The 24793-nt window shown below is 40.9% G+C and overlaps 1 protein-coding gene across 8 annotated transcripts in view; it reads right to left on the bottom strand.

Moving 5' to 3' along the window:
- Positions 1–1782: 1782 nt before the first annotated feature.
- The window catches only part of baz2ba (bromodomain adjacent to zinc finger domain, 2Ba), a 64909-nt gene continuing 41898 nt past the window's right edge, over positions 1783–24793 (bottom strand). For 3 of the 8 annotated variants that reach the window (XM_020607587.1, XM_020607577.1, XM_020607596.1), the window contains 30 exons: positions 22580–23324; positions 21715–21984; positions 20984–21044; positions 20716–20824; positions 19827–19928; positions 18995–19217; positions 18372–18464; positions 16637–16698; positions 16286–16351; positions 15548–15613; positions 15234–15278; positions 14961–14987; positions 13015–13080; positions 12527–12667; positions 11762–12016; positions 11175–11398; positions 10613–10687; positions 10305–10536; positions 10167–10229; positions 8412–8556; positions 7287–8092; positions 6922–7174; positions 6517–6672; positions 6063–6223; positions 5622–5962; positions 4873–5008; positions 4633–4779; positions 3651–3955; positions 2311–2454; positions 1783–2142 (listed from right to left, as the gene is read on the bottom strand). In XM_020607587.1, the coding sequence (XP_020463243.1) occupies positions 1986–2142; positions 2311–2454; positions 3651–3955; positions 4633–4779; positions 4873–5008; positions 5622–5962; positions 6063–6223; positions 6517–6672; positions 6922–7174; positions 7287–8092; positions 8412–8556; positions 10167–10229; positions 10305–10536; positions 10613–10687; positions 11175–11398; positions 11762–12016; positions 12527–12667; positions 13015–13080; positions 14961–14987; positions 15234–15278; positions 15548–15613; positions 16286–16351; positions 16637–16698; positions 18372–18464; positions 18995–19217; positions 19827–19928; positions 20716–20824; positions 20984–21044; positions 21715–21984; positions 22580–23324 (5676 nt within the window). In that variant the 3' untranslated portion in view covers positions 1783–1985. The remainder of the gene's footprint in view (positions 2143–2310; positions 2455–3650; positions 3956–4632; positions 4780–4872; positions 5009–5621; positions 5963–6062; positions 6224–6516; positions 6673–6921; positions 7175–7286; positions 8093–8411; positions 8557–10166; positions 10230–10304; positions 10537–10612; positions 10688–11174; positions 11399–11761; positions 12017–12526; positions 12668–13014; positions 13081–14960; positions 14988–15233; positions 15279–15547; positions 15614–16285; positions 16352–16636; positions 16699–18371; positions 18465–18994; positions 19218–19826; positions 19929–20715; positions 20825–20983; positions 21045–21714; positions 21985–22579; positions 23325–24793) is intronic. The other 5 variants (XM_020607631.1, XM_020607611.1, XM_020607604.1 and 2 more) reach the window with 5 other exon arrangements.

Raw genomic sequence — 24793 nt, 5'->3', positions numbered from 1 at the left:
CACATCATTGTCTCTAATACCTTAAATTTGCTTGAGACTCGCCACAGTATTAAGTGCGATGTTTGAAGGTCACTGGGGAAAAATAAGGAAAACACTATTACCCCATGTTTGTGTGTTGCAGTTTTTAATGCTTTGTTGCCTTTATGTAACTTTTTTTATTTTAAGACTAAGTGTTCTTTCTGGCTTCTGACTCCTTACCTGACTCCAAAGGAGAGCTGCACAAGAATTCCTATATGCCTAGACTGTCTGTTTATGCATAAATGGCAAATAAAAATCTTGACTTGACTTGACAGTATTGTAGAACAGAATTATCACACAATCTGCAGTATAGGGGAGATAGGCCTGTAGGTTATGCACTGTAAGCTGCCTGTATTCAGCTTCTCTTAACCACACATTTATTCTGTTAACAGAATAAACCTTCATAGCGTAAATACAAACTAATCAAATCACAGTCGCTGCAATTATTCATCTCTATAAAGCATCATGTTGTGATCCAGCATCTAAGCCAATCAGCTCTCAGATCAGGTGAGAGCCAGCCGTCTCCCATCATGCCCTGAGCTCTCGCAGTCGGTGGAGATTCTGCTGAATTGGTCGGCAGACACAATGGAGCTTTTACTGTGAAAATTACAAGTCACACCTATGCATCTGTTGTGACAATTTTCATAAGAAGACAAAAAAATACAAAATGAAACCACACGCAAGTCATTTACATTGAAAAACATCCTTTTAATAGGTCCGTGCCACACACTAGTGAAAAATAAAGCTCCTACAAAAGAATGATACTTTTATTCCACAATATCTTAAATAAAGTAACTTCAAGTACTTTTGACTTGGGTACAAAAAAAATCTAGCTGCCTCCATCAGGCCACAACACACAGTAAGGTTCAACACAGTGGTTACAAATGGCCTTAGGTCCTCTGTATTGTGGCAGATTTGAGGAAATCATGGAAGCATAACTGAATGCTTGTTGTTCCTTTTTTTCTGCTATGGTGAGGAATGATTTCTGTGTCACTGTCCAACTTTGGAGGCCTTGTTGGATTGAAATCATATAAAAAATAATGTTGTCATAAGAATGAAAACTAAAAACAGTAACATCCCCTACATGCCCCTGTTGGAAGGGTAGGCACTACCAAGATTAAGGATACCACAGTGTTTGCAGAGGATATGTATATACTGTACAAACAATATATATGATGTTTTCATCACGTTCACTAAAATAGAATGCTACAATCATTCTAAGGCATAAACAATATCTTAATATTCTTAAACAATTTTTACACATCGTTCCAAACAAGACATAATATTGACATTAATAAACAGTATATACACATGAATCACCATTGTCTAACTGTTCCTCTGCGGTTCCTGTAAATAAATGCAGTTTTACAGTTTGAACAAATGAATACAGTCCTCTGATGCCCCAAAGCACTGAACAGTGTAAACAGTTTCTTTTTTTTTTTTCTTGGCTTTGTTTGATATTTGGGAGAAAATTTATAACACAAAGACACATTCCTTTTTTAATTCAAAGCAGTTCAGCTGATTCTTCCTTTTCATAGAAAATGAAGTGGACCTTGATTCATAAATAATTATTACAAAATTAAATACATTCACTATAATACGATTAAATAACAAAAGACTATTTACAAGTAGTGGAAAGTATTCTAGCACAGACATATCAGTGACAGTTGAGGATTCATTCAGTGCAGTGTTCTGAGACAGGGAATGGTATTGCACTACAACACCCCATTTCTCTGGGACTCTTTGGGGCTTTTATCCCTGTTGTAATAAATCCAGCGCACCTCATGTAATGACTTTTTTTTTTTTTTTTAAGCTGACAGTCTCTCCTAAGCACACCATGGGTTCCTTTGACGACTTCTTCCATCCTGCAAAGCCACATTCTCCATCAGGGAATACACATCTAAGTAAAACCTGGTGTTCCAATATGAGAAGTTGTGTGAATTTATGGGGAGAATCTGAACAGACTTTTAGTTTGTTTGTTTCAGAAGCTCAGTCCAGCGCTTCTCAAAGAACCTCCTCATGTTATGACCAGCTCGACCAATGTCTGAATTGTCTTCATTGAATTTTTCGCAGTTATCAAAGACCAAGTTGACATCAATGATGAAAGTCTCCAGGTTTTGATACCTGAAATAAAAGAAAAATCTTTAGGTGAGAATGAACAACTTAAGCAGAACTGATACATCACACACAGTTCCTGAAAAACACTACTCTGATGTTATATTCTTTATATTCTGTGCAACGACCCCAAAGGCTCTCAGCAGAGAAAGAACAAGCGAATTGATGGGAACTCACTGGCTGCTCACAAGCTTCTCACGTATGGTAGAGAAGTCCATTGGTTTCTTGATGACCTTCTTGTAGCCAGGGACTGATTTCAGGTTGACGGGTGTGAGAAAAGGCCATGCATCCTGATGCCGCTCCAACTCAGCAAGGAGTACCCTGTTGAACACACACAAGTACACACACACGGTTAAACCAAGAATTTTATTTGTTAGGGAAAAACTCTTGGATATAAGACAGAGAAGCTCTCTTTCACTAGGAAGATTACCATTTCTTCTCACTGTATTTAAAGCAGTTATAATCAATACTTTTATATTAACAATGGATCAAATGCACACAGAACTGACTCTGCAGTTCCCTTAAGCTCTACAAAGAATTCACCAGCAGGGACCTGCCCCCACTAAGTGGTGGAAGGAGATGGAGCGCTTATGTACTTTGTTTTGTAGAAGGCGTTAGGAGTGTACACTGCTCTCAGGCACTGGCAGACCCTTAACAGGAATAGGAGAATAGTGAAAAGAGATTTAGAATTTTAAAAAAAGTCAGGGGAGGGACTTAGGTGGGTAACAAAAAGTGGAAGTGTGATGGTTTAGTGAGTTTAAATATGAGACTGAAAGGGGCATAGTTTGGGCCAGGTTCCACTCCTGAACCTCAGATAATTACATTATCGCCATTTAGTAGTGTCTTTCAGGTAGCTGTTTTGATTTTATAGCAAACAATTTTACTGTTTTGGTTCATGTTTTGAGCTGTAGCATGAGCAGCTGTTTCCAGCAAAAAAGCTCTAAAAACCCACTGAACACTACAGACAGCAGACAGACAACTGGTGAACATGGTGGAGCATGTAGAAGCTACAGAGCCAGAGATTTCTCCCAGGAGTTGGTGTCTACGTGTCTCCTGGACATGTAAATAGACCACTGTTTGCTAATAAGCTCACCATGTCAACTTAAACGGTGTCTTACTGTAAAAGTTGCTTTGTTTGTTTCTGCTGCCCCCAAGTGGCCTAAAAAAATCAGTTATTAAATGTGTAGTTTGTTTTTGTTTTAAAGCAATGGCTGTGTTTTTACGAACTACTACCAACCGAAAATAAATCCAAAAAATAAGCGTGACTTAAAATGTGACTGCTTTGAAAAAATAGTGAGAGAGACAACATCACAAGAGGGAGTTAAATTTCAGGGTTTAACCACATAAGCATATTTACAGTAAAGTAAAATCACATCAGCCCCCTGCAATCTATAGAGACAGTCCTATAATTAATAAGGCATGTGTAAGCTCTAGCCTACCACAGAACAGCTGTTTAGAAGTAGTTGATAAATAAATGAAGAATTCGGCAGAAAGACAAGTATGAGCAAGCCACATACCTGCATAATCCCAGGTCCCTGTTGTTGTCTCGAGCCGTCTTGGCTCGCTTCACATTCACAGGACTCTCCTGATTCACTGCTGGCAGAACAGGTGAGTTCTCTTCTGTTTTCCTCTTCCTGCTGGTGTCTTTTGCTCCTTTCTTAGGTGTGCTGCTAGCGCTGGCTGAGTCGTCCTCCGAAACTTCTCCATTACCTGCCTGCTTCCCATTTTTCTTTGCCTCTCCACCTTTCTTACCACCACCCCCTCCACTGGATGCTACTGGTTTGCTTGGAGGCTTTTTGCTTTTGGGGGTTGGACCACTAGCCTGCACAGAGTAAGCAATGCATTCTCTCAGGCCTGGTGCAATTACAATGAATAGTGTAGTGTGTCCACTTAGACCAATTTATCATACAAGTACTGGCCTCTTTATAATATCAGTTATTACACCACCAGTGCTATTTAGTTTCTTCCTTGACCACATCTAAATAAAAACATGCAAAGCTTGCAATACAAACTGCTGTTTTCCAGATTCTCTGAGTACTAATATGAAAGGAGAGCTTTACTATCACACAGTGGGACAGGTGCCAAATCCATGCTGCAGACAACAGATGTTGAGAGAAAAATTCAAGAATGTAAAAAGCCTGCAGAATTTGGAGATTTCTTTGATTCTTCTTTACTCTCTTCTGTCTACTGTACACTTGCAAATCATGGTTTAACATGCCACAAAAATAATTAAAAGAAAAAATTCCTGAACATGAAAACAGTTGGGTTTTAAGTCAATACTGGCACAAATATGATCTTTTGGCAGTTTTAATACAAAAATATCTGTACTGGCTTTAAAAGAACACTGGAAAAGGCCTTATATGGTGTGGATATTTTCATAAAATGCTAAAAGGATGGTGTGAATCAAAAGGAAAACATAAACAAACACAAGAGACAGGATTGACTTTATTCTCTCTAGTGATCCACTGATGGCAGATGCACTACAGAAGGTTCCCATACCTTTGATATGCAGGCGGGGCAGTACCAGTCTCCCTCTGGAATAGTGGTGAACTTGGGTTTGTGACAGTAAGTGTGGCAGCCTTTGTCACAGCCGTCACACAGCAAGAGGAGGTCCTCATTATCCCCTTTTTTGCACATCTGACAATACTACAAAACAAGTGTATCCATTAAAACAAGCATGTCCAGAATGCAGTTAAAGGGACAGAAATATGGTGTTTTGTTTTTGTATCTGCTGCTCACCACTTTCATAATGGACCTCTCCCAGGCAATTGACTTCTGCAACTGTTGGATACACATGGCCAACTGGGCAGCGCTACGCACTTCACTCAGGGCCTTCCGCCACACCTTCATGCCATGGGCCACCTCTTCCTCACCACTAGGAGAAGATGATGCAGAATGATGGGAAGTTAAAGAGAAACAAAAATGCACACATATAGATGAATATGTGGGCATATTTACACACACAAAGCAGAAAACCGCTATCAGTTTAACCAGCCACCAAAAAGACACCAGACCATAAAGAGCTCCAGCTGTGCAGAGACAGGCATGAGGATTTTGGGGGTGTAGGATGCTGGGGAGAGGTACACACCAATTTTGTCATGTTATAGGGAAGTTCATGCAAAAAGAGTGAAGGAGTAGAACCTGTGTAAGTGTATACTGTATAGTGGAGGCCATAAGTATGCCCATAACCCAGGTTACTAATGCACAGCACCATGCAGATGACTGTAGAGGAAAACAAAACAAACAATGCAAATAAACAATGCCTGTACATGAAATGAAACTGAGTGGAGTTCCTCCACCCACCTAAAAAAAACCACACAAGACCAAAGTGACCCAACAAAAACATAACAAGCCACCACAAAAACCTGTCATGACAGCAGCAAAGACCCTCACTTTTTGAGTAATATGGGAAACATAAAGCACACAGAGAGAGAGAGGAAAGGGTCTCAGCGGGAGAGTGGGGAACTCTGTTTGGAGAAATGACCTACCCTTCCCTGTCAGCACTAGTGGATGGGGCGGGGGCAGGGACAGTGACCGTACCCACATTATCCAGCCTGATCTGAATGGTGGTACCTAAGGGGCTCCTCAGGTACCTTCTCTCAATGTTGCGCTCCAGATCAGCCAGACGTGTCACTGCTATGTCCAGCGGGTTGTCCGGGTGACGCGTCACCCCGCCCTTCTCCCCCCGCTCATCTGGATGCTCCTTGGAGTCTTTGGAGTCCTTGTCTCCTGCGTTTGCTGATGCTGCTGTCGGTTTGGTGGTGGGGGGTTTGTGCTCGTAATACACCAGGTCCTCCCGCTCAGACTGAGGGTCTGGGTATGTCCAGCCCTGTGAGAACATAGCAGTTTTTCAGTCTTATGACCTCTGATCACAACACTCCACACTAAATGTGCAGGGCATTATTTGTGTTCTTGTATTAGTGTTTCACCTTGACCTGCAGGCTGGCTGCAGTGACCTTCCTCTCTAGTTCCTCAACCTGCTGCAGCACAGCGATGTCCATCTCCATTGCCTGCTCCTCGACACACCAGCCTCTCACCGACTCTACACTGACCTGGCTCTCCTCCAGCTCACACAGCTCAATCATGGCCACTAAATGGACCACATGACGGACATCAGTCAACAATGAATACACACACAATCATGCTTAGAGACACAGGTAAACATAAGAGCAATGTAGCCCTTCATGCACAGATATTGAAGTTATTGTTAGACATAAACTGCACAGTCAGGGATCATCAGGGACTAAGCTTCTAAGTTTGAAATGCAGTTCACCATATCTGTATTTATTATTATAAACATAACCTACTTTCCCACAGTCTTGTTCATGAATCCAAGCAATATGCAGAGATTATGTCCTCAGACAGAATTACTGAGACACCTACCGTCTTTGTGTTTGGTGCAGACCTGGGGGATGATCTCCACATATTTCTGCATCTGCCTCTGGAGGCACTTCTCTCTGATGCCTCGGCTATGTAGAGCATTGACTAAAGCCCTCAGCTCTTCTATGTCAGACACTCGCCACCACCCTGTCAGCATCTCTGAGACAATCAGCAGAAACAGGCATGTAAACTAGAAGACACTGAACATACATCACTGTAGAAAGGTGCCTCATTCAGCTATGCTATAACCAAATGAAATTGTGTACAGTGGAGCAGAACATTCCCTAATCCAATTATCTTGGATTATTCAAGCAAGTGAAATCTTTTCAGGCAGGCAATTCTTTAAAATAAAAAAAAAAAAGATCATGGTATCTGCTTTAACTTCTCTCAGTGTTTTTAGTCACTCACCCTCGGAGATGGGCCGGGGTGTGGGGTGGTCAAGAGATTTGGGCATTTCCAGGTTAGGAGAGGGCATGAATGAGATTTTCTCAATGCGAGGTAAAGGTGATTCACTTTTACTGGAGATACTTGCTGCTGTGTTGCCCTCCAGAGAGTGACCGAGCATGGGGCTGGGGCTGCTGCACACAGGCATGCTAGGACTTATTATACTACTGGGCCAGTTTCCGAAAGAAATCCCTAGCAAAGAACCACCTGACTTCACCTGGGAAGAAAAGAAAAAACAGAAAGATGAGGTAGGTGGAGGTAGAGAGGACAAAACAGTGTCAGAGCTCAAGTGATGTAACAGCTGTTTCTGTTCCAGCCAGCAGTTTCACCTGCAGGGCTGAGAGCGGGTAGCTGAGGAGGCCGGTTGGGTGGTGGGGGCTGGCAGAGGCTGAGGCAGCAGAAGGGGTGAGAGGCAGAGCAGGGGATGGAGGTGGCGATCTGGGCCTGGCTGGGGTGGAGGACGCCTGAGGAGACATGCGAGGTGCTCCTGGTGGTGTTGTGGTGAGGGAAGCGAGATCACAGGGGTTGCGAGGGAGCAGACTGAACCAGTGTCCACTCCTCTCTGTCAGGACCCTGAGCAGCTGATCGCTGGCTTGGAAAGAGAGTTGTGGAGATGGCGCAGGAGATGACGTTGGTGGAGTGTTTCCTGGGCTTTCACGTGGGGCTGGGACAGATAAAGAGGCTGAGGCTGGGGGAGAAATGTTTGCAGTGTCATTAGTGGTCACCATGGAGGAGGTCGCTGCTACCGCCAAATCAGAGGTATTGCGAATGGGGGAGGAGGATTTTACTACAGTTGTGGAATTAGGAGTTCCCATGGGGCTGACGTTTTGTCTCACATGGGGAATCTCCTTATCCTCTGCTTTCACAGTTTCTTTGCCAATGTCCTTGTTGACATCCCGGAGTGTGCACAGTTTGGATATACAGCCTGGCTGCTGGTAGAAGAGTGTGGGGGAGTTTTTCTTCCCCTCATGCTCCTCCACTTGGTGTTGCTCCAAGCCTTGTGTTCGAACGCTCTGCCCATCAAGGTTGGCGGGTTTCTCCTTCTGCAACTCCATCTCCTGAGGTTCTTCTTTGACCTTGACCTCCTCTGCTGCTCTTCTCCTTCTCTGTCGCTCCTCCTCTAGTTCCTCTGGAGCTGCAGGGGAATGACAGTATTAGTTGATATAGCTGAAAACTCTGAAAGCGCTGATTATTCTGTGATATTTTTCTATGCTTGATAGATTATTATAATTTACAGATGAAATCTTAAATGAGTCCTAGACACTTGAGATAAACTAAAATATTACCTACATACTTCACATCACCAGAAACACCTGAACATGAAAACATTTTTTCTTCCTCTTCCTGCAACATCAAATCTTTTACTATAATTTTCATTTTCCACTTTTTGAGCCTGCATGAAGCATCTTAATATAAGAATGCATCAAATATAGTGTGTACTGTGCTTTAACTACCTTCACCACTCTCCATGGCTTCAATGAAGACCCCTCCACAGTGGGGAAGTACCCAGTACCGGCGACGGTAGCGGTCCTGGCCATACATCATGGAGCGCAGAGAATGGGATATCTCAAACAGCTTTCTTCTGGTCTGATGATGTTGCTGCAATGGTACAAACCATAATCTGTTATTTCCGGACGCTGTTTCATAATAGATCTTCAGTAAAAAAAACAATATAATTCTGATAGCTGATGTCCTTTTGTAATCACTGTAACACGTTAAACGTTACATTTTTATGCTAAAGATGTAATTTACTACCCTAATTACTGCCTTCATTAGCATATACTCCTATGCTGACATACATAAAATATACCAATCACATGGCTGTTTTTAATAAACGCTGTATATTAAAGTATGTAAAGATTGTAGCTATGTTAAGAAAATATGCTTTTTTATGATCAAATGTTTTACAAAATCTTGTGATGATGTGCAGTTATGATGGGATATACAGTCATGTGAAAAAATTAGGACACCCTTTGAAAGCATGTGTATTTTGTAACATGTTTTAATATATGGTTATTTAATCTCAATTTTTTAACAATACAGAGAGATTAAAGTAATACAACTAAACAAGTAAAACTGAAGAAAAGTCTTTTCAAGATCTTCTGTAAATGTAATTCTACAAAAATGCCTATTCTAACTGAGGAAAAAGATAGCACACCCTCACATGTGTGCCCTCTTAAAATGGCTCAAATCACACACAGGTATAATCACACCAGGTGCACATAATTAGTAGATTGTTACTCAGCATTTTGAATGAGGCTTGCCCTATCTAAACCTCAGACATTTAGTTTGGTGTGCTCCTGACTGTTGAAGTGAGAGTGAGCACCATGGTGAGAGCAAAAGAGCTGTCAGAGGCCTTCAGAAAAAACATTGTAGCAGCCTATGAGTCTGGTAAGGGATCTAAAAAAGGTCTCAAAAGATTTTGAAATCAGCCATTCCACTGTCCGGAAGATAGTCTACAAATGGAGGGCTTTCAAAACAACTGCCAACATGACAATGACCCAAAACATACTAGTAAATCAACCAAAGACTGGCTGAAAATGAAGAAATGGAGAGTCCTGGAATGGCCGAGTCAAAGTCCAGACCTGAATCCCATTGAGATGCTGTACAGCTCTTTTGCTCTCACCATGGTGCTCACTCTCACTTCAACAGTCAGGAGCACACCAAACTAAATGTTTGAGGTTTAGATGGGGCAAGCCTCATTCAAAATGCTGAGTAACGATCTACTAATTATGTGCACCTGGTGTGATATACCTGTGTGTGATTTGAGCCATTTTAAGAGGGCATACATGTGAGGGTGTGCTAACTTTTTCCTCAGTTGGAATAGGCATTTTTGTAGAATTACATTTACAGAAGATCTTCAAAAGACTTTTCTTCAGTTTTACTTGTTTAGTTGTATTACTTTAATCTCTCTGTATTGTTAAAATTGAGATTAAATAACCATATATTAAAACATGTTACAAAATACACATGCTTTCAAAGGGTGTCCTAATTTTTTCACATGACTGTAAAAAACAGCAATAACACTCCGCATTGCTGTGGCTTATCCCTTCCTTTTTGCTGGACCAAAACGGACATTTTATTTCACTGTCTGGTTTTAATCACATATTATCTGTGCCAACCAACTACGCCATCACTATCTAATTCCTCATAAATGTACTTTGATGGCATTAACATTGCCACAGCAATAAACATTTTAAAGAACATACCTTGGCTAATTTCTCTATCTGCTTCTCCAGCTCCTCAATGCTGGTGGCTTGGTCAACATCATCCTGTGAGGACAAGACAACTACAGTAAATGTCTGGGAGCAACCTTCCAACTCTATAGCTGGATCTATCATTTCTACCTCATCATATGTCTCCACTTTTTTGACCTTCTTCATATCGTCTTCCTCCTCCTCTTCCTCCTCCTCCGCTTGGTCATCACTGTCGTCATCATCGTCTTCATCATCGTCACTGTCTGCACCCAGTTTCCGCGTACGTTTGGTGGCACAGGATGGAGTCCCAACAAACTGGTTTTCTTCCACACCCACACTGGCCTCCCTCTTTCCAGTACGTTTGGCATAAATTGCCCTCAACCTGCATAAAAACACACGGGTTCAACATGATACTGTAGAGAGAATTACAGCATTTTTTAGGGGTTTAGAAAACTTACTTCTTCAGTTTTCCCTCCATAATGATCTTGTCTTTCCTCATGTTTGCCATCTGATCCAAGCTCTTGTCAATCTCGCTGCAAGAGATAATGCAGTCCTGTCAATTACAGCTGTGCCTACCAAGTCTTTGGTATTCACAGAAAGAAATAACAAAAGATAAAAGCTCAGGGAGGCTGGCAAAATAAAAACCTTAATGCGATGGTATCCCAGAGAAAACAGTAACACATGCATTTTTTTTTTTACAGTCAAATAGACAAATTTCTGCTCCCTACTGCAGATTTATTATATATTTTCCATTGCATCAATAAAAAATACCATTAATGGATAGTGAATAATGTTAAGTTTAATGAACAGTGTTAATACAGTACAATGTTTTTTTAATGTGTGGTTGTTGAACAGAAGTGTTGGATTTTTAATTTTCTTTTTAATTATGTGACTTCAGAGATGGAGCAAGTATTGAGGACACTTTATAATTGTCCAACAATAAGTCAGTTATGCAAAAGTCAAGGGGCCAACAGAGCTCAATCGGGCAGCCCCACAATTCAGTTTAATTGCTTCACTTACCTGATAACAGCTTTGCTGCAGGCCAGTTCATTAGCCAAGAAGCCCAGAATTGAGGCCTTCTGGGCAGGTGTGTGGGCCTGGAAGGCCTTGGTCTTCAGACTGAGGGCCAGAGGAGCCAGCTCTGTATTAGCACAATGGGCTCCCATGTACATCTGTAGCACCTCAGACACATTATCCCTGTTGATGCCAACGTTGGTTAGGTGGTCCCCCAGCATGGTTTTTGTCTGATAGAGGAGGAGACAATAATGAAGTACTAAAGTACTTACAATGTAACAGCTAAAGTACTAGTTATCGGTTTAATCTGAAAGGAAATGAATACTTTTATATTTAATACTTTGGTAATAATCTTAGTGCTAATATCTCTAAACTTTTAATTAAGCAAAGAAAAAAAAATCACTATAGGACTGATATGATATGTTTGTCACGTAAAACACTATAACATAACCAATGAAGTGCCCTAAAAAGTCACTACTAACTAAAACTACCAGATAGAGCAATAATCACGTCATATTTCCCTTTCAGGTGTAATTTAGATTCAATTATGTACAAATTCAATGCATGACTAAATGAGCTGTGAACTAACTCACCTTTTGTCCGGGTGGTAAACCAGGATCACAGACTGCCAGAGAAAGCAGTTTGACCAGAAGGTCTTGGACGCGACCCATGTTGTCCCCGACATTGAGCAAGCCCTCCTGCAGCATGCCCAGGGTGGGCACGTCCACATTCAAATCAAGCCCCAGAACCTTCCCGAAGCCTCGCAGAAACTGCATCAGCATCAGGCAGTCCGATACGGCACGTCCTGGTAGGATGAGTCCAGGAATCCGGGAGAACTCAGGCAGAGGCTAGACAAAGGAAAGTGGGTAAAGTTATGATTGTTGGCTGTTTTTGTTATTGCTGTAAGTGTTACTGTGAGATAAATACATTAAATTCAATTTCAACTACAGATAAGTGTTACTGTGAGATAAATACATTAAATCCAATTTCAACTACAGACAGTTATGACCACACACATCTGTTGATTGTTATCAAGATGGCGCTTTCCAATTTAGTAATGACTGTTTATTTTCTACATTAGCCAGTGCTCTTCTTTAACCACTTGGGGGCGCCCATTTCCACACAATCACTCACTACCATGTGACCTTATTGTAAGTACTACTGACCATAAAGGAAGTGTTTAACTATTTTATAGTAATAATACTAATAACAATAGTGAAAATAATCTGAGAGTGATTTTGTAACTGTGCCACAATGACAATCTACTGTATATATGAATAAAAATGTACATGATCATTATTATTATTGATCAATTTTAGACCCACAGCACTGGCTAGAAGAGCTGCTGTCTAAACTACCTTATGATCAGACAGACACATGTCTTCATTTGGCTTCTTCAGTTCCCTTGCTATCTCCAGCTCCAGCCTCCGTTGCTCCAGTTTACGCTCTTTGTTCAGGCGCTTCTCATCCCTTTTCTCCTGCCGCAAGCGTTCACGCTCCTAGAGTCCAAAATTCAAGGGAACATTAGGGAAAGTGCTCTAGTGCATTTGTGTGTATGTATACGTGTGTGTGTATGTGTGTGTGTGCATGTGAGAAAACAGACAAAAAGGTTTACTTGACTTTGCTGAGCAGTATTAGAATTCAGCCTAATGCTGCTGTGCATTCAAAGGAAAAGTGCTAGAGGGCCAGAATCTTTTGACTTGGTAAGTGTGTAGAAAAAATATGAATGGAGAGCGCACAAAAAGGATAGAAAGGAGGAATCCATCCAGGAAATAATGAGGTAGGCTCTTTTAATGGAATGGACTATGTGTGTCTTTCTGCATTTATTTGTGAGCATATGGGCTACCTCTGCTTTCTTGCGAGCCTCAACAGCCTTCATCAGCATTACATGTTGCCTCCTCCTCTCCCTCTCCTAGAGTGGCAAAAAACAAAGGTACATTAACAAGCACACCTTGTACACACACTATTCAAGGTCGACTAAATTTAGTGTGTAATGTAAACTTGTGATGCATAATAGAGGCACCATACTTGAATGAACACAAAATGATGCTTCACATGTGTACACTTTCACATGTATGGTAGAAGCATAAGTGAAAAGTACAGTAGTACAATGACGACCAAAAAGCAACACATAGATGCGTTACAGAGTAGATGTGATGACAGGCTCAAAAGGAGAAGCAGCTTGAATCTGTGACGGCGCCGCTAAACTAAAGCTGACACAACAAAAGCAACAAAACGCTGGTTGCCAGAAGTCCTCTGATTTGCCATATTGGCATTATGATAAAAAAACCTACTTGAGTCAATGCTTATTTTTCATTCTAATAATACTTGTGGAGGGGATGTCAAAGAGGAATAGATGGTAAAGAGTAGCTACAAACAGAGTAGTTCAGTTTCATTGGTTTTGGCAGATTAAGCATTAGTATATGACTGCAGGCGGGCGAGACATCTATGTTGTTCTTTGGTGCATGACACACAGTCTAGTCCAAAAGGGCACAGGAATCACCAGTGACTGACTATCATTTTATCTGATCTCGTTTTCTCTTCCATCGTATCAGACTGTCACTGTGATCCACCAGAAAGACACAATTGCCACTATTAGGGCTTGCCAAGGACATTTCCAGCACATAGTGATGGAAATGGGCTGTTTGTGAGGATTGTTTTGTCATTGTGATAAACAAACCAGGCTGGATGCCAAGCTCTTTGCTATAATATTTCTATGTTCTTACTGCTTCATTTATCTACAAATGAAAAGCTTCAAAAAGGGCAACATCAAAAAGGATGTGAAGCCTGTGGCATTCAGCTTTTTCCAGCCTTCTAATTCATCAAACACTGAATATGTTAAAGGTTATTATGATAACAAACTATATTAAATCAAATATAATACAATTGCATGTGACAACCTTAAATACCAGAATTATTTCATGTATCTCAATTTGCCCCTGTCCAGTGTACTCTGAGTGAAGGTACAAGGGGCTGATGCAACGATCGGTTCAGAGTCCACTGTGAAACAAATAGGCAGAACTTTAGATTCAGCTGTGACTGTGTATGAGTGAGAAGGGCTACAAGCAGGACAGCCTGGCCAAAAATAAAATGCTACACAGAACCGCATTTGTCCCGATGGTGGAATAGATCATATTGTTGTCCTACAGTCTATCAGGTCTATTTTCAAGGAAATGTTGTGCTGTGCCCTCACCGAACTTGGGGGACAATCTGCCTGGAAGTGTCTCCACCATAAAGACAAAAATGATTCTCAGTAGCTATTTTCATTCTTTGTGCGGAGTACAGGAACAGTGAATGACAGCGAGGCTGGGATGGGGCAGGTTAAAGTCCAGCACTCTGTGGACTGCAGAACAGATGCACGGACGAGCAGACACAAGCTCAATGTCTGGGCCGAAATTGTCAAGCACTCATGGGTAACACAGGCTACTCCAATACAACAGTTAGACAATGTATGTGATGGATGGAAACTCCTCGAGTGCACTTTCAGACAGTGAGTGTGGATTGGCTAGCGGCCTTTGGAATGCATTCTGAGTAAACGGGGTAGGATGGGGGAAGCGGGACAGAAGCCGCCTGGCCACCGTGACAGGGTCAGTTGTCCCTCAGGACAAGCAGATGGAGGCAGCAAACTGACTCACTTTCTTTTTTTTTTTTTGTTGGTTTTGCTGGAAAGCCATGCAGAAGAATGTATTATGACAGCAGCCAGTGCTACATTTAATGCATTGCTATGACAACCATAACACAACCAGTTACACGATGCAGGTGTTAGATGTACAAAAATAAACATACCCATACCATATCTAGTCTATGCCTCTCCAACTCCTGGCAGAAAGAGTTGGCAAAAGATTATGGAACAGAAGTAATATCCAACACCAATAAGCATGGGGTTTAATAAAGTGAAATACTGAAGGCTTGTGCTGAACAGATGTTTTCTAATTAACCACATTTATACAGTATACACTCACGCATAAACACATACACATGCATACACAACTCCTAATTCTTTCATAAGTTTGAGGTAAATGCTTTATTCAGCAGTGACTATGATGTTCAGGAATGAATGTCTACCTGGTGTTTGAGAATCTCCGCCTGCTGTCTCCTCAACTCTTTCTCCTTGAAGGCAAGAAAGAGAAGATGACGGAAAAATCAATATGTTTCCATAGTGCCAATATCATGAAAATCACTACAGACTGATGGAATTTCAGCCCATTTCAAAAGGCCTGCTGTAATTGTATTGCCAGTGGAAGAAAGGCCCACATCATGGTACATAGAGTATGAAACATTTCAACTCAAAAAACGTTCCATGCCACACACGGAATGTATATGACTATTCTACTAAACATAATAATACATCTGTTTCGAGGGTTTCACTGTAAACACACCTTTATCCGTTTTTCAGCCTCCAGTATTTTGGCATTGGCGGCTTCTTCCTTCTTTTTCCGTTTAGCCTATGAATAAAAATTAAGGTCAAGAATCAGAGAGAGACATATATCAATCAGTCTTGGATGCGAGCTTTGCTGCACTTTAACTGATTGTTTGCAGTTTTCTGGTGTGAGCAAAGATTTTATGCCCCCGAATGCAAGTCAAATTTGTAAAACAGCGAATGAATAATGTATCTCTTTAACACGTAATTGTGAAAATGCTGAAGCCTTCCGTTAAGAGTGGCTTGCCAACCGTGTCAACTCAAAATTGATTTAGTCCTGCTAAAACACTTTGAAGCTGCTACAGTATAATTGTGTGCACCAGCATACGTGTATGTGGATGTGTATGCATCTCTGCATGTGTGTTTGTGTGTGGAAAACAGCACTTTTTCCCTCCCTCGACCCACTTATGCTAAACTGTTACTGTTGTCTGATGAAAAAAAAAAAGACTTTTCTGTCCAATTTAAATAAAGTCTGAAGAGGCAGTAACAACCATTTTAATATTCAACAGCCGTCAACCAAGACCAATTTAGCATTAGTTCCATGTGGAATTATGCCTAAGAAGACGCAGCTCCCTCCAATGCATGCTGCTGTTCAGTAATGAGCTTTAGGAAGATTAAAACACTATAGACTGAGGGGGCTGTAGCTATCCAGGAATGTTCTGCTTAATCAGAGGTGCTATTGGATCAGATTCTGTACCTCCAGAATTTGCTGCGCCCTGAGTTCCTTTTCCATCCGAATCTGCTGAATGCGCTTGATCTTTTCCTGAAAAAGAAACAAAACAAAACAAAACAAAACAATCACTTTAATATTTCAGACATTGGAAAACACCCTTAGATAAAATCAATTTCCAACCACTCTATTCCAGTTGAGTTTGGCAAAAAGACAACACTAAGTTCAGTACTTGAAGTAATGATGGTAATCGAAAAGCAAGCTTTAAAGCCTCACAAAATAACCATTCAGCGTTTCCTGCAGTACGTGTGACAGGACACTTAGATAAGGAGAAAGGAAAGAAAAAGATTTGTCAGCACACACGTAAATAAGACCCACCTGCTGCTTGAGAATCTTGATCTGCTCTTTCTGCTTCCTTCTCTCCTCTGCTGCCATGATAGCTACAAGATTCAAGTCAGTGTTTTATTAGTATCTTCAGAAATTAACCGACAAAGCTGGGCTACCAACTGTATTCATATGTGAGAGTACAGCTGTTAAGCTTTATTTACTCAAGAGGTCTCACTAAGAGGATGAGGATGTATTTTACCCAAGAGACCATAAAATTCAGAGAACTACAGTAGATCGCAACTAAAATGGCTCAGTCACAATCATAAACAACACAATTATAAGACACATGGTCACACTAATTAAAGTGTATGATAGACATTATTACAAACATGGAGACCAAGAAGACACCCTGTGAGTATTTCTAACTTCTGACAGTAGAAATAGGAGTTTAATCAGCTATTCGCATAAAGTAACAATCAAAACACAAAGAGAACATTGGTCATCATTAATATCGAAAGCTTGTATCACAGCGTTTAGTTTTAGCAAGCGAGTCAGCTACTGCCATAGCTGCAGCAGGTATCACTCTGTGAGCAGACCTTAAACTTGACTCTTACACCTGGAGGACGTTAATAAACTCCATAAAGACAGAACAGTGAGTTGAACAGTGGTTCTACAAACTTAAACAGAGAGGACAGCTTGGATATAGGCAGACAGCATTTAGGTCACCACTGTAAATGTATATATGCACTGGATCTGAGCCAATATACATATTGAGGGCATTTCAACAGCTGGAAAAGTTGGGAAAAAATGTATGCAAGTATTTTACAGACATCCACAAATGTTTCATGTTATCTTTTCACAATGAGATGGCGCTGCAGAGAGGCCAAACATGTCATTTTAAAATTATTCATAGAATCTGTCATCTACTATTAAACAACAGAGAGGATTATTCTCTTTAATATTGACGACTGATTAATAATGACTAAAAAAGATGCAAAACAGAGGTTGGAAACTTCCTCCTTAGACCTAGATTTAAAAAAAATAAAGCTAAATATGGAACTTCATATGTCACCATTCATAGTATTTCTTTGAAACAAATCTAATCTTAAATTTATTCTGTAAGCGCATCCGTTTTATTTATACTTCTGTTTTCATCTTGGTCTTTTACTCATTATTACTATTTTTACTAACTGTGTTTACTTCCTACTTTAATTTCCATTATTAGTATTATTTTATCATTATTTTTATATTATATTTTATTGTACTAATTCTTACAAATAATTGCTGTTCACATTACCATTTCTTTCCTTAGTTCTGTTCTTCCAACAAGAACTCAATAAAAATAATGTTAAATTTGTCAATGTGAAAAAAATTGTCTTCTCTGGTTAAAATTATTTGTGTTTTGAAACATATAACATGCTGGCTCTAGTTCAGAGTCTGGATGAGGGCTAAGCAAACAGACTTGAGATTCTGATTAAATTTTTTAACTTCAAAGTCATGTACAGGATAAAAAAAAAAAGCCAGCACCACAGCGGTAATGCAGATTACAGCAGAAAGAAGATTAAAGCCAGTGCTTTAAAGTGATGAAAATAAATATGAACATACACTCAAACAAAAGGCTGTATATGCAACACGAGTGCTCCCAGAGGTCCTATTGGACTTTATACTAGACACATTTATATGAAAGTGGTCTGAAGCAACTCAAACCAATCAAATAGCTGCTGACAACATTCTTCCAGCCCCGTGGTCTTATTAACAATACAGAAAAGAAACACAAAAAGTTTACCTTGTTGTTTCCGAGCTTCTTTAGCTGCACGTGCCAGTGCCTGTTTTTCCAGTTTTCTCATCAGTTTCATCTGGGCAGCCTGTCGGGCTATTTCTGCACAGAGTGGGAAGAAAGGTGCTGTCATTGAGAAATGTCAGAGGAATGCCCACTGTACTGTAATTGCTACTGCAACCTGACACAGAGAGATCACGCTTTACCCTTCATAGAATGTTAAAATTAGGGGCAGATACTCAAAATCAATTAAGACCCTAAGAACATATTTTGCTGCCACAAATGTAGAGACATATACACAATTAAAGTATTTTTGTGTTTGTAGAACTGACTACCAGAGGATTCAGGTGCTTCTACTTTGTAATAAGAGCATCTGGAGTTGTTTTTGCACAAAGGTATAGTAACATCAAAGCATAACAAATATTCAGAGTCCTCCGAGGAAGTATTTATATTACTACACGTGACGTTCTGTAGGTGGCTCTAACAAACAAGCATGACAGAAATAAACGAACATGTCCACATACTTAATTTTTTTTTTTAACTGTAATTTCTTCTTTGGCCTCAGCTACCTGAATAATGGCTGCTTGATGAATAGTTATGACAAACATATTTCAGGGCTCATTTCTTCTAACCTTGAGCTTCTAGTTTGCGCAGAAGTTTAACTTCATTGGGACTGGGGCCCTCAGGTACAAGCGGATCACCCACGTTAGGGGGTCGTCCCTTCCTCCGCCGGGTACCTTTGGCACAGTCGCCCACTAACTGACGCTCTGAATTGGGTGGACGACCTCTCCGACCTTCCATTGCCAAAATACGAGGAATGACCTCTTCTTCCTTCAGCAGGTTCCACTGTAAACCCTAGAGAGCAGAGAGAGAGAAAACAGAGATTGAGAGATTGGGAGGAATGGGGAGAGATGCAACAGCAAATTACTTGTTGACATTTCTTGTAATTAAGGAATAATTCTGTTATTAGGTAGCTAGACTCTGATCTGGCTGCAGTCAACACAGATATTTGTCACTTTTTAAATGATACATAATTATATTTTCTATAATACACTGTAAAAACTGTCTGACAGTAGATTAAATAAGAACTACTCATTTACTGATCGCTCTATTTTAGGATTTATGAAATCTATTTCTCTGGCCCCTCAGCAATGTATGTATCTATTTTTAAGTATTTTCCCTATTCTGTCTCCAGTAATACACACACGCATTTTCTATTTTATCTCTTTGTACAGCAGACACAGAACATGGCATATATCACTGGTCACCTGTGGAAGTAATGTCAGCTGATTATTACATTTCTCCATGCACAGTGAGAGGTCTATGAACTAGGACTACTGAGGGTTTGGTTGATTCCTGTCCATGCCCTGACAGTGACTGCTGCCTGCATGAAGCTTAGCCTGCCGCTAGATGAAAAGATGAACAGGGATTAGGGAGAGAAAGAGAGAGATGAAAGGCAGTCACCTGGGGTCCTTCTCTGGCTTCATAGAAGTCACCAACCCTTATCTTTGCACTGAAGCTAAAATTATCACGCGTGATGCCACTTATTCCATTTCTGGATAGATACTACAGAAGAGAAAATAATAATGGCGTTGGTTTAGGCAGGGAAAAAAATGCGAAATTAGCGACATTGAAAAGCAACTGGGAAGCACTAGACTGGAGGGAGTCTACAGTTACAGTGTGCTTCTGTGCAGTGTTACTAATCATTATAAAAGCCAGGGGACAAAAAAAGAGCAACAGCTCTCAGGAGAAAAAAACAGTTCTGATCTTGGGGTGCACAATTCAGGCCCTTTCTTATTTATCTATGGCATTGCTAGGGTTTTCACTGCCTGACAGACTAGCAGTGAGTGAGTGTTACTAGTAGACATTTTTGTTTCCACTATTACTACACTGAAAGCCAATTTTGACTATCAGTGTGGTTGAGTTTTTGATGAATCAAAAAAAAAAAAAAGACTACATGCTACAATATACTCTACAAATGGGGCCAAAGCTGTGCATCCCAACACTAACCATTATTCATTTTTGAGGGGGAAGGAGAGGTGAAGTGGAACAAGACGTGAATCTAAGAACATAATCTCTCACTATTAGGGTCATAGAGAACAGGGTGGGGGTGGGGGTGTAGCGCAGCAGTAACGATAGCATAGATAATACACAACAAACCATGATACCCAAGCATTTGTTTGAGCAACATGAATGAGCAGTGTCGCAGTTATTACAAAAAGCATCCTTCCATAAACAATGGTTCCCACTGTGATCTTTGTTAAAAACTCAGCTGCTCATCTGTAGGCGTCAAAACATTTGCTTCTGTATCTATGGATGTACACTGAACTACAGCAATGTGAGGCCATGGTACCTTCATCACATCTGGGTACTGCCTTAGCTTCTTGCCGCAGGGGGCATAGTAGGATACCTCGCCCTGCGGCCGCCCAGCCACTGATTTAATTCTTGTTTCTCTCCGCCACCTGGGTTTTTAAGAATGAAAAATACGGCACGGTTAGAAAACAGTGTGTAACATACATTTGTGACCATGTGTGTATGTGATCATGAAAGTGACAAAAACACCATCACACTCTGAAATGGACCACTTTATAAGAGCTTTCTTTACAGCCTCTTGTACATACCCCAGCTCCAGAGGTATCATCAGCTCCTTCTCATCCATCACCCTCTTCCTCTTCCCTAAGCCTGTGGAGAGACAGAGTTTAACCATCAATTTGACCGCACAACCTCTCACATATAGTGGCGGCAGTCAAAATCCCTGAAGTTACCAACAACCATGCATGGCAGTGTGCACTGGCCTTTTGAAACCATTTTTAACAGCATCATGTAACCACATAATGTAATAATTATACAAGCATTTCTCTGGGCAGCCACATTAAATCTATAATGCAAAAGCCAATAGATATGAACATAAGAGCAAATTTACATCACAAGGTATTGTCTGATAAACAGTGTCCATTTAAGAGAAGACTAAGAGAAAAAGAAATGACCTGTAATAGGCGAAGGACTGGAATGTCTGCTATGAAAATTCCTGGCAAGCTACACACATGCCCTATTTTCTGTGATCTGGATAATCTCTCTGCATTGAAAAGAGGCGGAAATGAACCTTGTTGCTGTGCCAAACAAGTTGTCAGGGCTCTTAGGCATGCCCCTACAGGACCTCAGAGCTCCGGTTGGGCCATGACAACCAACTGCCTTCTTCCTCTCTCCCCAAAAACAACACTCCCTCTGCACAATCATCTGAGGATGATGGGAGTATACTATAACTTTGGCTCTTACCAGTATGAAATCCTATTAAAACCGTCTTTCACACCTCACTCTGCACTTTCTTCAGACACAATTTTGAGCATGTTACCTAATGGAGAGGCTAGGCTGTAGGAGGACGAGCCCGGAGAGCTTTGATAGGCCAAGGCACTGGAGCTGGTGACAATGGCAGGAGTCTTGATGACCTGTAGGTTAAGAGGGGAGCAGCTGGTAGTGATGTGATTGGTTGAGGTCTTCAATAGTTCTGGGCCTTTGGTTAGCCTGCGGGGAGTCATCTCCTTCTTAGATGATCCAGACGGCAGCAGTTTTATCTCCTTCCCTTTCTTCCCAGAGATGTCACTGTCAGAGTTACTGTCAGATTCTGAAATGGGAAAACAGGAATAAGGAACCGATCATCTGAAATTAAGGAATAAAATCAGTTGGCAATTAAATGAACGATTTTTTTGTAAGGCTGTATCTATGGGATTTCAAGTGGATTTCTTAAATGGCTCATGACAATGACTTAAATGAGTTGTTAGAGCCTTGTGTTATTTTGAGGGGAAACAACTGGTCAGGCAGTCAATCTACAGAAAGATGAACAATTGTTTTGATCTTTTAAGTTATTTTTTAAGCAAAACACACAACATTGGATAGTTACAGTCTCTTAGTTGTGAAGATTTGGTGACTTTCTTTTTCTTATGTGACAGTGAAAAGGAAAATGTTGGGGCCTTGGACTATCTTGCTGGACATATCAAGCCATTCAGTAACATCAACTTTGAAACTGTGATGGCTATTTTTCACATTTTATAGACTGAATGGTTTATTTTTTCAGTTGAGAAAATAATCAGCAAAGTAATTGTCAGTAATTTGCAGACCAAATTTTTGATCAGCTCATTATTGTGAAAATTACATCAAAAGGTACAAACCTGACAGACTATCATCGTTATAGACTGAATGGTTACATCAAAGGTACAAACCTGACAGACTATCATCTGAATCCTCTTCATCCTCCTCTTCCTCAAGGTCATCATCCTCATCATCATCATCATCTCCCGAGTCATCGGATTCCTTGTTAGCAGGGAGACCAGCTGTGGGGTTACATGTCCCAGGGATCCCTACTCCAGGAATTCCAACTCCAGGAATACTAACTCCCGGAATCCCAATGCCAGACTCTCCTCCACGAAACAAATCTACTAAAGACTGTACCAAATGGTTCTGAGAGAAGCCCTTCCAGGCAGATAAAGGGTCTGCTTGTCCCTGTCCCAGCCCTGGTGTCTGCCCCTTACCCTTGGAGGTTTTGTTCTTTCTGGATTCATGGCCTGTGGCATGGGGTGAGGTAGTGGGGGGCTGTGGCAGAGGCCCAGTTTGGGCAGTTGCTGGGGTCCTGCTCGCCCCTGTGCTCAGATTGACAGGCATCAACCCAGTATCAGAGTCGCACTGTGGGGACTTGCCTTGAGAGCCAAGCTCTTTGCGAGGTTTGGTGATGAGGGCCAAAGGTGTGTCCTGAGTGGTGCTTTGGATGACTCCATTGGGGTGGTGGGGTTCAGGGAGCCCCAGCAGGGCACTCGAGAGGAAGAGGTTGGAGTGATTCTTCTGGGGTGGAGGAGGTGGAGCAGGTGGCAATGGTGTTGAAGACAGAGAAGTCCTCTTGGGAGACTCATTTGGCCCCTGCTGCTGCTTCTTTTGCTCAGCTGGGAACGTCTGCCCTTGGGACACGAGAGTCTGGGAATAGAGGAAGAGGAGGAGAAAGGGAGAGAACAAGAATAGGAGGGAGTCAGGGGGAAGGAGCGAGAGGCAGAATGGGAGGAACAAAGAAAGGTTAGGGGAAAAAATATAAAAGAAATGGGACAAAGTGGAGTTGCTCCAGCTGTCAGTTCACATCACTGCTGATTGTTTGAGCAGGTGACAAAACTACAATGCTGAACACTGGTACAGTTAACTGTGTCAAAGCCCCTTTCTGGGAGACAAAACAAATATAAATGCAATAACCAAAGGCATTGTACTCAGCCAAGTTTACAAAAAGAAACACTGAGTATCTCTCTAAATTTGTAATCACTTGTCTGCACATCTGAAAAGCTCCATCATCATTATCCTCATGCGGCAGGACATTTTCCTTTTTCAAACTCATGACAAATTTGGTTCAATCTGTGTTTAAGCAAAGGTAGGTTAGACTTGTACTTTGCACATTCAACTGGATGTGATGTGAAGTGAAACAAATCAATTTCACAGACCATGAAATACAGTAACAGTGCTGAAACCACAAGGGGAATTTAGCTCGTTGTAAACCTCTCTATGCCTGAAAAACAAGAAAGGGGAAATCATTTTGCCTAAATAAGCTGATCTCAATAATGTTAACTTATTGATTATTGTGTTATGATACATATTTCATCTAAAGAAACTATTTCATTAAATTAAGATCTTTGCCTTGTGCAAATAACTAAGCACTTATAAGGCTGGAGCATATCAGAAACAAATGGTTGCAGAGTGAATGTTCTGAACATTCCTAGTGTTCATTAGATATTAGCAATTATCTGTTTGTTCAAATATATTCATTAACTACAGCTGACAATGACAAAACATTCACTTATCCTAAACTCTTCACTCTCCCAAGGTTACCACTGGAAGAAAGACTGTCAAGACTGTCACACCAAATGTATAAATATAAAAATGTCTTGGTAACAACTAGTAACATAACTAACCGTCTAGTTGTTTGTCTCCATTTATTCTCAGCACACAGCAAGTTTATTTTAAAAAAGTACTGTTTCCTCAATCAGCAGTACAAAACAAAGATTCTCTCTGATGTCCAACTGCAGTTGTAAGAGTTAGCTCAAGGCCATGTTATAATTTTAAAGAGACCCTTTGGAATATGAACATAAAAATCTATCCTCTTGTGAATGAGAAACAGATATAGTCAATGTTAGGATTTTATTTTATCTTTTACTAATAGATGTGCAGCTTCACCAGTAACAGTTCTGTGGCTTTCTGTGAGCTGCATGAATGTTGTGATGACTAAGATTTGGTAAAATGGCCATAAGATTAAAAGAGGTGCCGTTTATTCTGTGGCAGTGATGAAGAAATGAGAGAAATACAACTGCATAGCTAAGTGCACACTCAACTCCAGTCAGCTTCTTAGGAATAACTGTTCAGTGAAGCCGACTGTGCAGCTATATTTTTCTTGTCTACCTCTCACA

Source organism: Monopterus albus, unplaced genomic scaffold (genome assembly GCF_001952655.1).
Source record: "Monopterus albus unplaced genomic scaffold, M_albus_1.0 scaffold4.1, whole genome shotgun sequence".
NCBI lineage: Eukaryota > Metazoa > Chordata > Actinopteri > Synbranchiformes > Synbranchidae > Monopterus > Monopterus albus.
The sequence above is the reverse complement of the archived record's forward strand: the minus strand, read 5'-3'. Positions and strand labels throughout refer to the sequence as shown.